Genomic DNA, 12,407 nt, shown 5'->3' on the forward strand with positions numbered 1-12,407 from the left:
ATTTATATTGGAAACAAAATTCCAAAACTTGAGTTTTTAAGAGATATTTTATTCTTAATTGTTTAACTACAAGATTGAATAAAATGTAATTTATTTTACAGTGTATTATGATTGTTTATTTAAATTTTAGACGAGGGCTTTACGTTAATCAAAAAACAGACACCGTCTCCCATTTTACTCGCATGCTGCAATTTGCTTCAATAATGAATTTACAAAATGTAACTTGTACGTTGCAAAAAGTATCCTTTATTTAAATTGTTTTTTTGAAAAATGTAATTTTTAGAAAAATACAAATACCATGTTATGACTTAGAGGGAGAGGATGTGCTGGGAAATGAAAGTGTTTTTTTTGGTTAACTGTTGCAAAGCTTTTCTGAACAGAAGCTGTTTATTTTAATTGAAAATAATTCAGAAAATAGCTATATTGTACCATTTTCTTTGTAGCTCCTGTTCCAAACGTTATGAATAAAAAAGCCTGTGCCTGATTTTAAAACAAGCGATTGTAGTCTTTAATGTACTGCAAACAAGGTTGTTTTGTTCTTGACATAATGTGTACAGCAGTTAATAACCCTGTAACCTCCTTAAATAAAACATATTAGTTTCAGAAACACCGTTAACTACTTCACTTCAAGGGTGGCACAGTGGCAGTGGTTAGCACTGCTACCTATGGCACTGAGGACCTGGGTTCGATCCTGGCCCTTGGTCACTGTCCGTGTGGAGTTTGAACATTCTCCCTGTGTCTGCGTGGGTTTCACTCCCACAACCCAAGGATGTGCAGATTAGATGGATTGGCCACGCTAAATTGTCCCTTAATTGAAAAAATAATAATTAGGTATGCTAAAAAAAAATTTGAACTACTTCACTGCAAATAGTGAACAGGCAATCTTTCCTCCAAGTTATCAACAACTTCTATCGCCATCAAAATAAGCTGCGTGAAGTTACTTTTTTACATTTCTTCTCCCATCACTAGGTCCTTGTGTATCATTCAGTTTGGTGTTCTCTAACTGATGGGAACAAAATACAAAGTAATTTCCAGTGATTTCCATTCATCGTTCTTGATGAGCACCACACCTGTACAGTATGGTTGAGGTTGGATCTTGTCACGTGACTCAATCCTGTACTTTTCTACATCTCTACACACTAAAAGCATATTATGTTTCATAGTGACATGATCTAGCTGTTCTGCACAATATATAGCACACTCGTGTCTTACCAACTAATAGAAGACATTATTATATTTGCTACGCCAATGAAATGTATCTCTTTTGTATATTGTTAAAACAAATATTACCAGAGTCATTTACACATCTTCACTCTCTCAGTCCAGTGGTTTTGTTTTGTCTTTGCTGCTTAACAAGTGCCATTTTGGTAAAGTAGGTTAGGTGGTTGTATGTTTTTTTTCTGTCGTAGGATGAACATAAATAATTAAAACATACAGGAAGCTTTGTGCTACATGTATTCATTAGTTTATCAGTGACTCGTCTGACATCTCATGTCTCTACTAAATAGCCATGGAAGTCTTGCCAAAGGAATGAGCTAATTTGTGATCTTTCCAGTCAAACGTTAATGTTGATATGTGAAGCTGGTAGCAGCAAAAATAGTGAAGATCATCTCATCCACGAGACCAGAGTTAGAGGAATTGAGAGAGCTTGGGGCAAAGGAGATTGTCGTCCTGGAGGAAGGCCAGGAAAAGTCCTGGAATAGGGGGCAGGAAAATTCCATCAAGCCTTTCCCACAAAGTTTGAAAGTGGCAAGGCCATGAAGGTTAAGAATTATAATTTGAAGTGCAAGTGGAATGGAAACCAGTGCAGGTCAGCAAGGTTAGTAGTGAGGAGTGAGCAGGATTGAGTTTGTGCAGGTGCACGGTGTAATTTATTCAATGAGCAAGAAAATCTGGAATATAAAGCTAGTCTCAGTGATGGTGACCATGACAACTATCATTGATTGTTATAAAAACCCACCTGGTCCACTAATGTCCTTTATTGAAGGAAATCTGCCATATAGGCCAGACCTGGTCTGGCCTATATGTGACTCCAGACCCACAGCAATGTGACTGACACTTAACTGCCCTCTGAAACGGTCACTCCGTTCAAGAACAATTAGGGATGGGCAGCAAATGCTGGTCTTGTCAGTGATGCACACATCCATGCAAGAACAAAAAAAAGATAGTTACCAGAGTTTGGGATAAGCTGAAGATTTTGGAGAATGGGAGGCCAGCAGAAGAACATTGGAATTGATGAGAGAGTCTGAGCAGCAGATGCGGTGAGGTAGGGGTGGAGGCAGGTGATAAGGCGGAGAGTACATGGGGTTGAAATTTCACGGGAATGAATAGGATGCTGATATTGCTTTGTTGCATTCACTGTTGACCAATTGGGTATTGTCTTTTCTTCTTTACCTTGCAGACAATGGCTAGAGAACCGTAGTGGTCAGCTAATGAAGAAAAATTTCCTGCATCACCATTTTTTCCCCCCATCCCACTATTCCCCTCTTGTGCCCTAGTCAGCAAGAAGAGCACACAACTTGTCAGATTTTGTCTTTCCCCAGCACTAGTTTTGAATGTAAGCATTTTGTTCAAAATATTTCCAACAGAGATGAGTGTGGGTGGACAAAATGTTTTATCTTTTTTTAAACTGTAGATGCATGCAAGAGGAACTAGGTGGGTACATGAGAGAAAAGAATAAAAAGATGTGTTGATCTGGGTAGCACGGTGGTGCAGTGGTTAGCACTGCTGCCTCACAGAGGTTCCAGGTTCGCTGTCCGTGTGGAGTTTGCACATTCTACATGTGTTTGCGTGGGTTTCGCCTCCACAACCCAAAGATGTGCAGGCTAGGTGGATTGGCCACCCTAAATTGCCCCTTAATTGTAAAAAATGAATTGGTACTCTAAATTTATTTTTTAAAAAGGATGTGTTGATAGGGTTAGATGAAATGGGTCAGGGGCAGCATGATGGCGCGATGGTTAGCACAGGGACTACGGCGCTGAGGACCCGGGTTCGAATCCCGATCCTGGGTCACAGTCCGTGTGGAGTTTGCACGTTCTCCCCGTGTCTGCGTGGGTTTCACCCCCATAACCCAAAGATGTGTAGGTTAGATGGATTGGCCATGCTAAATTGTCCCTCAAATTGAAAATAAATAATTGCATACTCTAAATTTATAAAAAAGAAAGAAATGGGTCAGTGTGAGGGGGCTTGTGTGGAATATTAATGCCAATGTGAACCTGTTGGGTCAAATTACCTGATGTAAATGCTTTGTAGCACCAGTGTTTTCTTTGATGGGTTTTATATATTCACTTCCTCCAGATAGAACTTTATTGTCTCTGTAATTCTGCCAATAGTGTACCAGCCACCAGTCACTCATGAAATGTGGCATATTACAGGACTTCAAAAGTTATATGCATTTCTATATCCTGGAACTTCTATCCAATATTCCTTCTGTAGCTTGGGGGTAGAGTTTGTGCAGCTGTTCTCTCAAAGATATGGTGGAAGAGATGGAATTTTACCTTTTGGATTCATTGAATCTTAGCATAATTCATCACTGATTTGAATCTAATATTTTATGAAAGTTGTATGCTTATTAAATATCACTACACACTAAAGTGATAATTAACAATGCAGCCGTGCCCTTTATTTTAATTGATAAACAAAGGCCCAATTTTGTACACAGATCACACCACACCAGCATTTACCTGTGGTTAAAAAGTGAAGATTAAACATTGAATCATGTATTGGGTTTAAGTAATCACTTACAAGTTGTTTGGAACAAGATCAGTGTAATTTTATATTGCATTGTAGAACATTCAATTGTAGCACCGAATGCAGAATCATATTGTGAGTTTGTCTCATTTTAATTAAGTTCAACTGAAATGTTTGATTAGAAAGAGAAGATGTATTTATAAAAATACTTTCCTGGGACCAGAACTGTAGAACCTTAACAGATGAATTTGCAGTGTGGTTACAGGCTGGTATTTGGCACTGTAGATACCACATTACACATAAACTATGTACTGATAAAACAGTGTATTCTTCAGCAAAAGCCTCATGGTGTTTCTATCTTGATGTAGATACCTGTTGCAAGCAAAATTGCTCTTAACTTTAATTACCAGTTTCCAAGATGTAATCTCAATACAGACAATTTACCTGCGTGATTGGCTACTATTATCCTGATGCATTGTCTTACACAGTGAATTAGTTAAAGTTCCTCAGCTTATTAATACAAAACTAAACACTACACAATTTCACGCCAATTATGGTGGGTTTCTCCATCCCACCGCGCCAGATTTCTGGTTCGGGATTCTCCGTTTTACCGGCTGGTCAATGTGGTTTCCCATTGTGCTACAGCCCCACGCCGTCGGGAAACCCCCGGGCTGCCGGCAAAATGGAGAATCCCGACGGCGGAGAATTCAGCCCATATGTTTTTTAAATTCTTGTGCTATGAAGAGACTTCCTGTGGACTTCTGTTGGTACAGGGGTAATCTGTGGTTTCTCCTTAATTTTTCTGGTTTGATACGGCACTAAAAGCAGCTGTTGTGACGCATGGGAATGGCATGTTCCAGAAATACAAGCAGTAGTTTACAATATGGAAGAATCATTTGCTGGTTTTATTTTTTGACATGATTGCCATATTTTCAGTGGCATGATAGACAATTATGTCAGGAATTGTACTGGGGTAATTCTTCCCCACCCACTGCATGTTTTTTTTGTTTTGCTTTGCAGTGAATCCTTTCATTCTGAACTTTTTTTGATAAGAGGATGTAGTTCGTAGTTAAGACAGCAAGGTTTGAAAATTGCCAAGTTTAAATAAATGTAATACTGCAATGTTTCACAGACCACACTCTCCGTGGCTCACAATGCAATCCTAATGTAGTTTTCTGTTGTTCTTCCTCATGCTATCAGATATAGCTTTCATACCCGGTAAGGCCCCTGCCCTTTTCAGCCTTGCATAAACACCAATGGCAGATGTTTCTGGTGAGTTAAAGACATTTGTTACAGGTTCTTTTATTCGTTCAATGGAAGGGGTTGTCACCCGTGGCTCACTCCAAGGCCTCTGGTTGGACTTGGGTCTCGTATTTACACCTAAGTTTCTTGTGGCTTTCATCATTCCTCTGTAAAATTGACATGCAAAATGTTTATTATTTCTATTTTTGGAATATTATCAAAAGCCATTCAGTGAAGAAAACAGACCCAAAGTTATACTTTAAAACCCTCATTAACTCAAATGTTCAAAAACTTTTGTTTTTTTCCCCCACGGTTTGATATATTTATACTCATATAATACGCAAGTCGTGATATTCTACGTATACATACTTGAGGAATATATTGAATTCAATTACTTTTCCTTGTGTTCATCAGAATGTACTGATGGAGAAGACTGAAGCCATTTTATTTGGTTTCCAACAAAAACACCATTCCTCTGCCCGACTGTTTGCTTAAGTTGAACCATGCATTGCTTCACTCCAAGATGCATTTTAAATAACTTGTTCTGCTCGTTCTCTTGGCCTTTCTTGCCGTGAGCCTGAACTACAAATTCTTAATAATAATTTTACAATTAACACTGCAATGAAGTAACTGTGAAAATCCCTAGTCGCCGCACTTAGGGAGAAATCAGAATGTCCAATTCACCGAACAAGCACGTGACTTGTGGGAGGAAACCGTGCGGGCTGGAGAATCACTGCAACCGTGCAACGTCGCCCTGGCACGCGATTCTCTGAGGGCGTTTAGCGCAGCGCCGGTCGCTGTCCGCGGCCGGGCCACCGATTCTCCAGCCTGTATGGGCCAAGCGGAAACAGCAGAGTCCCAATGGCGCCATTCACCCCTGCTCGCTGCCAGTGGGAACTCTGCGCGAAGGGTCGTGTGTCGGGCGGGGAAAAGTGCTCCTTCATCGGGGGGGGAGACCTCCGATGGGATCTGGCCCACCAATCGGCGAGTCGGCCTCTTCCTCCGCCCCCACCCCGGGTCTACTTTGTTGCGCGGCCGGCTCCTGAACCCCTGCGCCATGTTGCGTCAAGGACGGCGGGTTGAAGAAGTCCCCCACACATGCGCGGGTTGGCGCGGCCCAACTGTGCATGCGTGGGTTGGCGCCACCCATTTGGCGCCGCAAATGGAGGCTGGAGCAGCATGAACCGCTCCAGCGCCCTGCTGGCCCCCTCTGCGGGCCAGAATCGCTACTGTTCGCGCCGTCGTGAAATGTGACGGTGCGGACTTAGTCTCCATTTCGGAGAATCGTACCCCGGAGCAAACTCACGCAGACACGGGGAGACTGTGCAGACTCCGCACAGACAGTGACCCAAGCCGGGAAATCAAATCGTGGTCCCTGGCGCTGTGAAGCAACAGTTTTTAACTCCTATTCTTAACTCATCTAGAGTCTGTTTTTATATAAATTCACAGTACCTGATTAATTTTTTCAATTAAGGGGCAACTTAGCGTGGCCAATTCATCTACCCTGCAAACCCATCTAGAAGTCTGCCATTTGCACCAGATCCCACTCGTTCAGCAGCCAAGTCTACCAACATTCCAAACTGAAAGTTCTCATTTACAAATTCTTGTTTGACTCCATTTCTCTGCAAACCCTTATCCTTCAGCATTGGCTTCTTGTGATATTATGCACTTATATAAATTATGCTTGAGAGCAGATCTGGATAAATCTGACAGCTTTTAAGGGACCTGGATCAATACCTAATGAACAAAGGGAATTGAAGATTAGAGAAATATTAAAACCATTTTTTTTAGGGGAGCGGATGTTTAGGTGGAAGGAATGGTTTGTTTATTTAAATATCACAATCAAAAAATGGTTGAATGGAAGGAGGAATCTGTAATAGAATAATTATACATGGATTCTGGATGGAGTAGAGAATGGTGAGCATAAACTTCCATCTCATCCAGTCCAACAGAGAACAAAAGCATGACCTCACTGTATTGTCTTCTCCTCCTCCATTTGATTATAAATCCTTGAGGGAAAACAATATAATCTGATCCCAAATTACAATTTTTTTCATAAATTACAGGTTGATGTATTCAATTTCAATGCTTTCCATAACTTTTAACACTTTGTTTTGATAAATTTAGAGAATCCAATTTTTTTTTCAATTAAGGAGCAATTTTATTCTGACCAATTCACCTACCCTGCACATCTTTGGGTTGTGGGATGAGACCCACGCAGACACTGAGAATGTGCAAACACCATGTGGGCAGTCACCCGGGGTCGGGATCGAACCTGGGACCTCAGTACCGTCAGACAGCAGTGCTAACCACTGCACACCGTGCCGCCTAACTTTTAACACTTAATTTCTAAATAACTCCTACCATTGCAATGCCCACTCTTTATTATTACTCTCATTGCTGGTTGTGTTTGTATAATTATTTATTTATTTGGTTTTAAATACATTTAGAGTGAGTACCCAATTCTTTTTTTCCAAGCTCACTTGGCTAAATCGCTGGCTTTTAAAGAAGACCAAGCAGGCCAGCAGCACAGTTCGATTCCCATACCAGCCTCCCCGGACAGGCGCCGGAATGTGGCGACTAGGGACTTTTCACAGTAACTTCATTGAAGCCTACTCGTGACAATAAGCGATTTTTATTTCATTTCATAAAGGGCAATTTAGTGTGGCCAATCTACCTGCCCTGCACATCTTTGGGTTTATAGGGGTGAGACTTACACAGACACGGGGAGAATGTGCAAACTCCACACGGACAGTGACCAGGGGCCAGGATCGAACCTCAGTGCTGTGCGGCAGCAGTGCTAACCACTGCGCCACCATGCTGCCCTTGTTTGGATAATTATAACTATTCGGAAGATTACAGACATGCACAGATTTTCTGAAAGTCACTATATTTTGATCAATTTGGATTTATTGACATGGGTGTGAGTAGAAGAGCCCGATGTTTAAGAGTTGTGGCATTTTGTTTGTCACCATAAAAATTAATTCTCCACCATATTTCTGAAAAGCTGACTTCAATGCCAGAGGACAAACCAAATGCAATTTTCACACTCAAGCCATTCCTTGCTGAGCCCAAATTGCTAATCATCTGTTTTGTACATTTTATATATGGCTATGATTACTCCTACTACTTTTCATGTATTCATATGTTTACGCATCCCATTTTTAAACTGGTTAGCAACATTATTGTTAGCTAATGTTGAGTGTCAAATCCTAAACTGGATTGATACTGATGGATTAAAATCCATCCTCCCCACTGGGAAGATTGGATGTGGGCCTCTTACGCTGTATTAAGCTCGTTCCTTCCTACATTGCCATCGGGTATTGGTCCATCTTCTGACAGCCCTGAGGGTGACCAAAGCTTTGTCTGAGGAATGATCTAAAACAAAGAGAAGCATTAATGTGAATTCATACCTAAAATTCACATGGTGTCTAAATTAAACAACTTTCGCTGTGCATATCATGTCACATGAGTTACAAATATTACCAGTATCATGCCAGACATGATTTCTGCTCAAAATAAAGACTGCCAGCAAAACAGGAGGTGGCTTTTCTACAGCTGGGCTCTGTTGAGTCTGAATACCTTCAGCTTCCATACTTGGTGTTACTGAATTAAGAAACCAGGTAAAGTAAAGTTAAAGTTGTCATTGTCCCAGATGACAATAGGCTGCTTTCCACTTTGAGAGGGAGAGCTGACTGGTGGTGATTTAACCTGAGGATCACCACACCTCAGGCAAGGGGCAAGGTTGAGAAGGCAGGCCATTCATGAACAACCTAACCAGGTAGAAGAAAGGGAAAAGGGCCTGAAAGATTTAGTTGTTTAATTTTGACAATCCCACCTTTAAAGCTCCTTGTGTAGTTTCTTGCAACTTTGTGAGGGTGCTTCTCAATCGGGAATTCTCCTGTTCCAGAATATTGATACGCAAGCTGTTTGCTAGTAACTGTTTATCCATGTCCTGTGCAATATCACCTGTACCTATCAGAAACAAAAATTATATTCAATTGTGCAGGACATACAGTATTGAGTCTTATCCTTTGCTCAACCATATCTTAGACACATTCTGCAAATGCTGTGTGATAAGAAGAACTGTGAACCCCTATCTGTGGTGTATTTAGATATAGCACCCCACTAGCTCACATCAGCCAACACATCAGATCAGGATTTGAAACTTCATGATCTATATGGCTCAGAGAAGGGAGGATTTCTGATTTATTTTAAGAAAATCTAATCAATTTTACTCCATTCTTCTCAAGCATTTAAAAAAAATTTGTGATATGCACCTTGTTACCATAGCCAGCATATATTGCCTATTGTAGTTTCATGAAGATGACGTATGTGATGAAAGTTCTCCCAGAGCCCTGATAGATGGGAAGTTAAGAGTTTTACCTAATGACAATAAAGGACGGGCTCTATTTATGTCGAAGTCAGGATGATGTCCGACTTTACGGTAATGGTGCTCCCATGTGACTGCTGCTCTTGCTCCTTTAGCTTGCTGATGTATTAAACATACTTTTAAAAAAGTAGTGTATTGAATTTTTTTCATAACAATCAATACAAGCCAGGACAAAAAGAGAAACATCACGATCAAATATAAAAGTAAAAACAGAGGAAAACACAACACCCAAGAAACATTAAATACCAAAATTAACCTGTACCCTCTAACAACTGATGGTGACTAACTCCTTAAAAAAAGAAATGAATGGTTTCCATCTCCGATGGAATCTCTTCACTGACCCTCTGATGGTGAATTTGACTTTCTCGAAATGCAAGAATTACATTAAATCACCCAGCCAAGCAGAGGCACTGGGCAAAGTGGGAGACCTCCAAACAAGCAATATTTGTCTCCGGGTTGTCAGCGGGACAAAGGCACAACGTCCGCCTCTACCCCAGACTGAACCACCAATATCTGACACACCAAATATTGCCACCAGCGAACATAGGTCTAACTTCATATGGAGTATCTCTGACACGGGATTAACGAATAAAGCTCAGAAGCCTATATGCTTGGGGCAGGACCAAAACATATGCATATGGTTAGTTGGCACAATAGAACAGCGATCACACCAATCCTCAACATTCGTGAAGAACCCACTCATCGCCCTAGTCAAGTGTTCCCTACCTTAAACTGAATTAGGCTCAGAAAAGTACAGTGGCAATGGCTTATCATGTCATAATTTGCTTAGCAGTCATCTATATTCAATGATAAACTGGCAAGAAGTGATCTGACTTAACCAACAGAGATAACATAAACAATGTAAGTATAATTTTGAATGCTGTCCTCACATTTTCATTAAGTGTTTGTTTTGTGCTAATAATTTAGATTAATTCAAAATGTTAAAATAATAGAAATGTCTTACTCTCGTACTGTGTTTCAGATGGCATGTTTAAGTCAGGGAATGCCACCAAAAGTCTACACTGCTCCTTATATTCTTGAACTTGGCTCTCTAACTGGGACAGATTTTCTTTTAGTTCAGCCATGGACTTCTCCAGACCATGTTTTTCTTGCTGCAGCTGACCTGTTAGTTTCTGTAATGAGAAAGGAAAAGAGAAAATCAAAATTGGCCTTTATCTGGATTGTACTTAAGCAGGAATGAAGCTTATGCAGGGGTGGATATGCAGACCAACAAATTATAGATCTTGATTCCCTCTGTAAACAGCAATACCTAAATGAAAGTCGTTTGTGATCTCAAGTTGGGCATTAAAATGCACTTCTATTTTAACTTATTTAGATATGTCATGAAAACTGCAAGCTATATCCCACAATAGGGCTGTCTTCAGTTACCATCTGGGCCAGGACTGAATTCTCCCACAGGTTTTTCATGATGTGATCTGGTATCATTTGCTCCAGTGAACATTCCAGCAGATGTTTATAGACTTATGTAGGTAGGGCCAAGAGACACTCATTCATCTGACAGCTGTGTTGAAAAATGGTTAAATCCATTACTTTTATCTGTTTTCAGATGATGTTTCCATCCCATGTCATGCAGTCAAGCCACCATTCATTTCTGCCTTCTGGCTCCGTTGGATTCTGCCAGCAGGTTACTAACCAGCATCATTCTCCACATTTCCTTCTAAAATATCTGTTTATTCATAAACAAGCCCTTGCCAGCCACCATCTAGACTATGGGCGGGATTATTTTGCTGCGTCGGACCGAGGACTGGAAATTCACGCCCGAGGTCAATGGACCTTTTTGTGGCAATTTTGCGGCGGGCACAGCCAAAGAATCCAGCCCGATAGATCAATAGACATGTTCTGCCATTCAACTAGATCATGGCTGATCAATTACTTCAATGCCAGGGGAAACATCCTTCCTGCGTCTACCCTGTGTATTCCCTTCAGAATTTTGTAAATTCAATGAGATCACCTCTCATTCTTCAAAACTCTGGGGAATACAGGTCGTGTCTCCTGAATCTCTCCTCACAGAACAGTCCTGCCATTCTATGAATTAGTTTTATGAACCTCCACTGCACTCCCTCTATGGCAAGTATATCCTTCCTTAGATAAAGGGACCAAAACTGTACACAATACTCTTGGTGCCGTCTAACCAAGATTCTATGCAATTGAAGTAAGACATCGTTACTCCTGTACTTAAATCCTTGTGCGGCAAAGACCAACACACCATTTGCCTTCCTAATTGCTTGCATTCTAGCTTTCAATGAGTTATGAACAAGGATACCTAGGTCCCTTTGGGCATCAACACTTTCCAATCTCTCCCCGTTTAAGCAGTGCTCTGCACCCTAGTTCCTCCTACCAAAGTGGATATCTTCATACTTATCCACATTATATTCCATCTGCCACGTTCTTGCCCACTAATTAAGCCTGTCCAAATCCTCTTGGAAGTATTTTTGTATCATCCTCACAACATATATTCCTGCCTAGTTTTGTGTCATTCACAAACTTGGAAATATTACATTTGATCCCCACTTCCAAATCATTGATATAGAATGTGAACAGCTAGGCCCATGCGCTGATCCTTGCGTTACCCCTTTAGTCTATCCCACATCCTGTCAACCTGAGAATTAATCATTTATTTTTACTCTGTTTTCTGTCTGTTAATAAATCCTCAATCCATGCCAGTATATTACCTCTTATCCTATGTTCTAATTTGTTTACTGAACTCCTATGTGAGATCTTATCAAAAGTCTTCTGAGAATCCAAATACACCACATCCACTGGTTTGCCCTTATCTATTTTGCTAGTAACATCCTCAAAAAACTCCAAATGGTTTGTCAAACATTCATAAATCCATGTTGACTCTACCCAATAATATTATTATTTAAGTACAAATTTATCACATCCTTTATATTAGCTTCTAGTATTGCTACAGATGTCAGGCTAACAAGTCTGTCGTTCCCCATTTTCTCTCTCCCTTCTTTCTTCAAGTGAGGTTACATTTGAAGCATACCAATCTGCAGGGACCATTCCAGCGTGTATATAGTTATGAAAGATTAAAAATTTTTTTAAAGAGTACCCA

The 12,407-nt window shown here is 40.6% G+C and overlaps 1 protein-coding gene across 5 annotated transcripts in view; it reads right to left on the reverse strand.

Moving 5' to 3' along the window:
- ccdc157 (coiled-coil domain containing 157) overlaps nucleotides 1–12,407 on the reverse strand; it is a 95,728-nt gene that overhangs the window by 3,665 nt on the left and 79,656 nt on the right. For 4 of the 5 annotated variants that reach the window (XM_038785481.1, XM_038785642.1, XM_038785559.1 and 1 more), the window contains exons 8-11: nucleotides 10,290–10,458; nucleotides 8,771–8,907; nucleotides 8,216–8,310; nucleotides 4,488–5,099 (exon numbers count right to left, since the gene is read on the reverse strand). In XM_038785481.1, the coding sequence (XP_038641409.1) occupies nucleotides 4,853–5,099; nucleotides 8,216–8,310; nucleotides 8,771–8,907; nucleotides 10,290–10,458 (648 nt within the window). In that variant the 3' untranslated portion in view covers nucleotides 4,488–4,852. Of the gene's footprint in view, nucleotides 1–4,487; nucleotides 5,100–8,215; nucleotides 8,311–8,770; nucleotides 8,908–10,289; nucleotides 10,459–12,407 lie in introns of those variants that run through there. The other variant, XM_038785742.1, reaches the window with a different exon arrangement.

This window comes from Scyliorhinus canicula, chromosome 1 (assembly GCF_902713615.1).
Source record: "Scyliorhinus canicula chromosome 1, sScyCan1.1, whole genome shotgun sequence".
Lineage (NCBI taxonomy): Eukaryota > Metazoa > Chordata > Chondrichthyes > Carcharhiniformes > Scyliorhinidae > Scyliorhinus > Scyliorhinus canicula.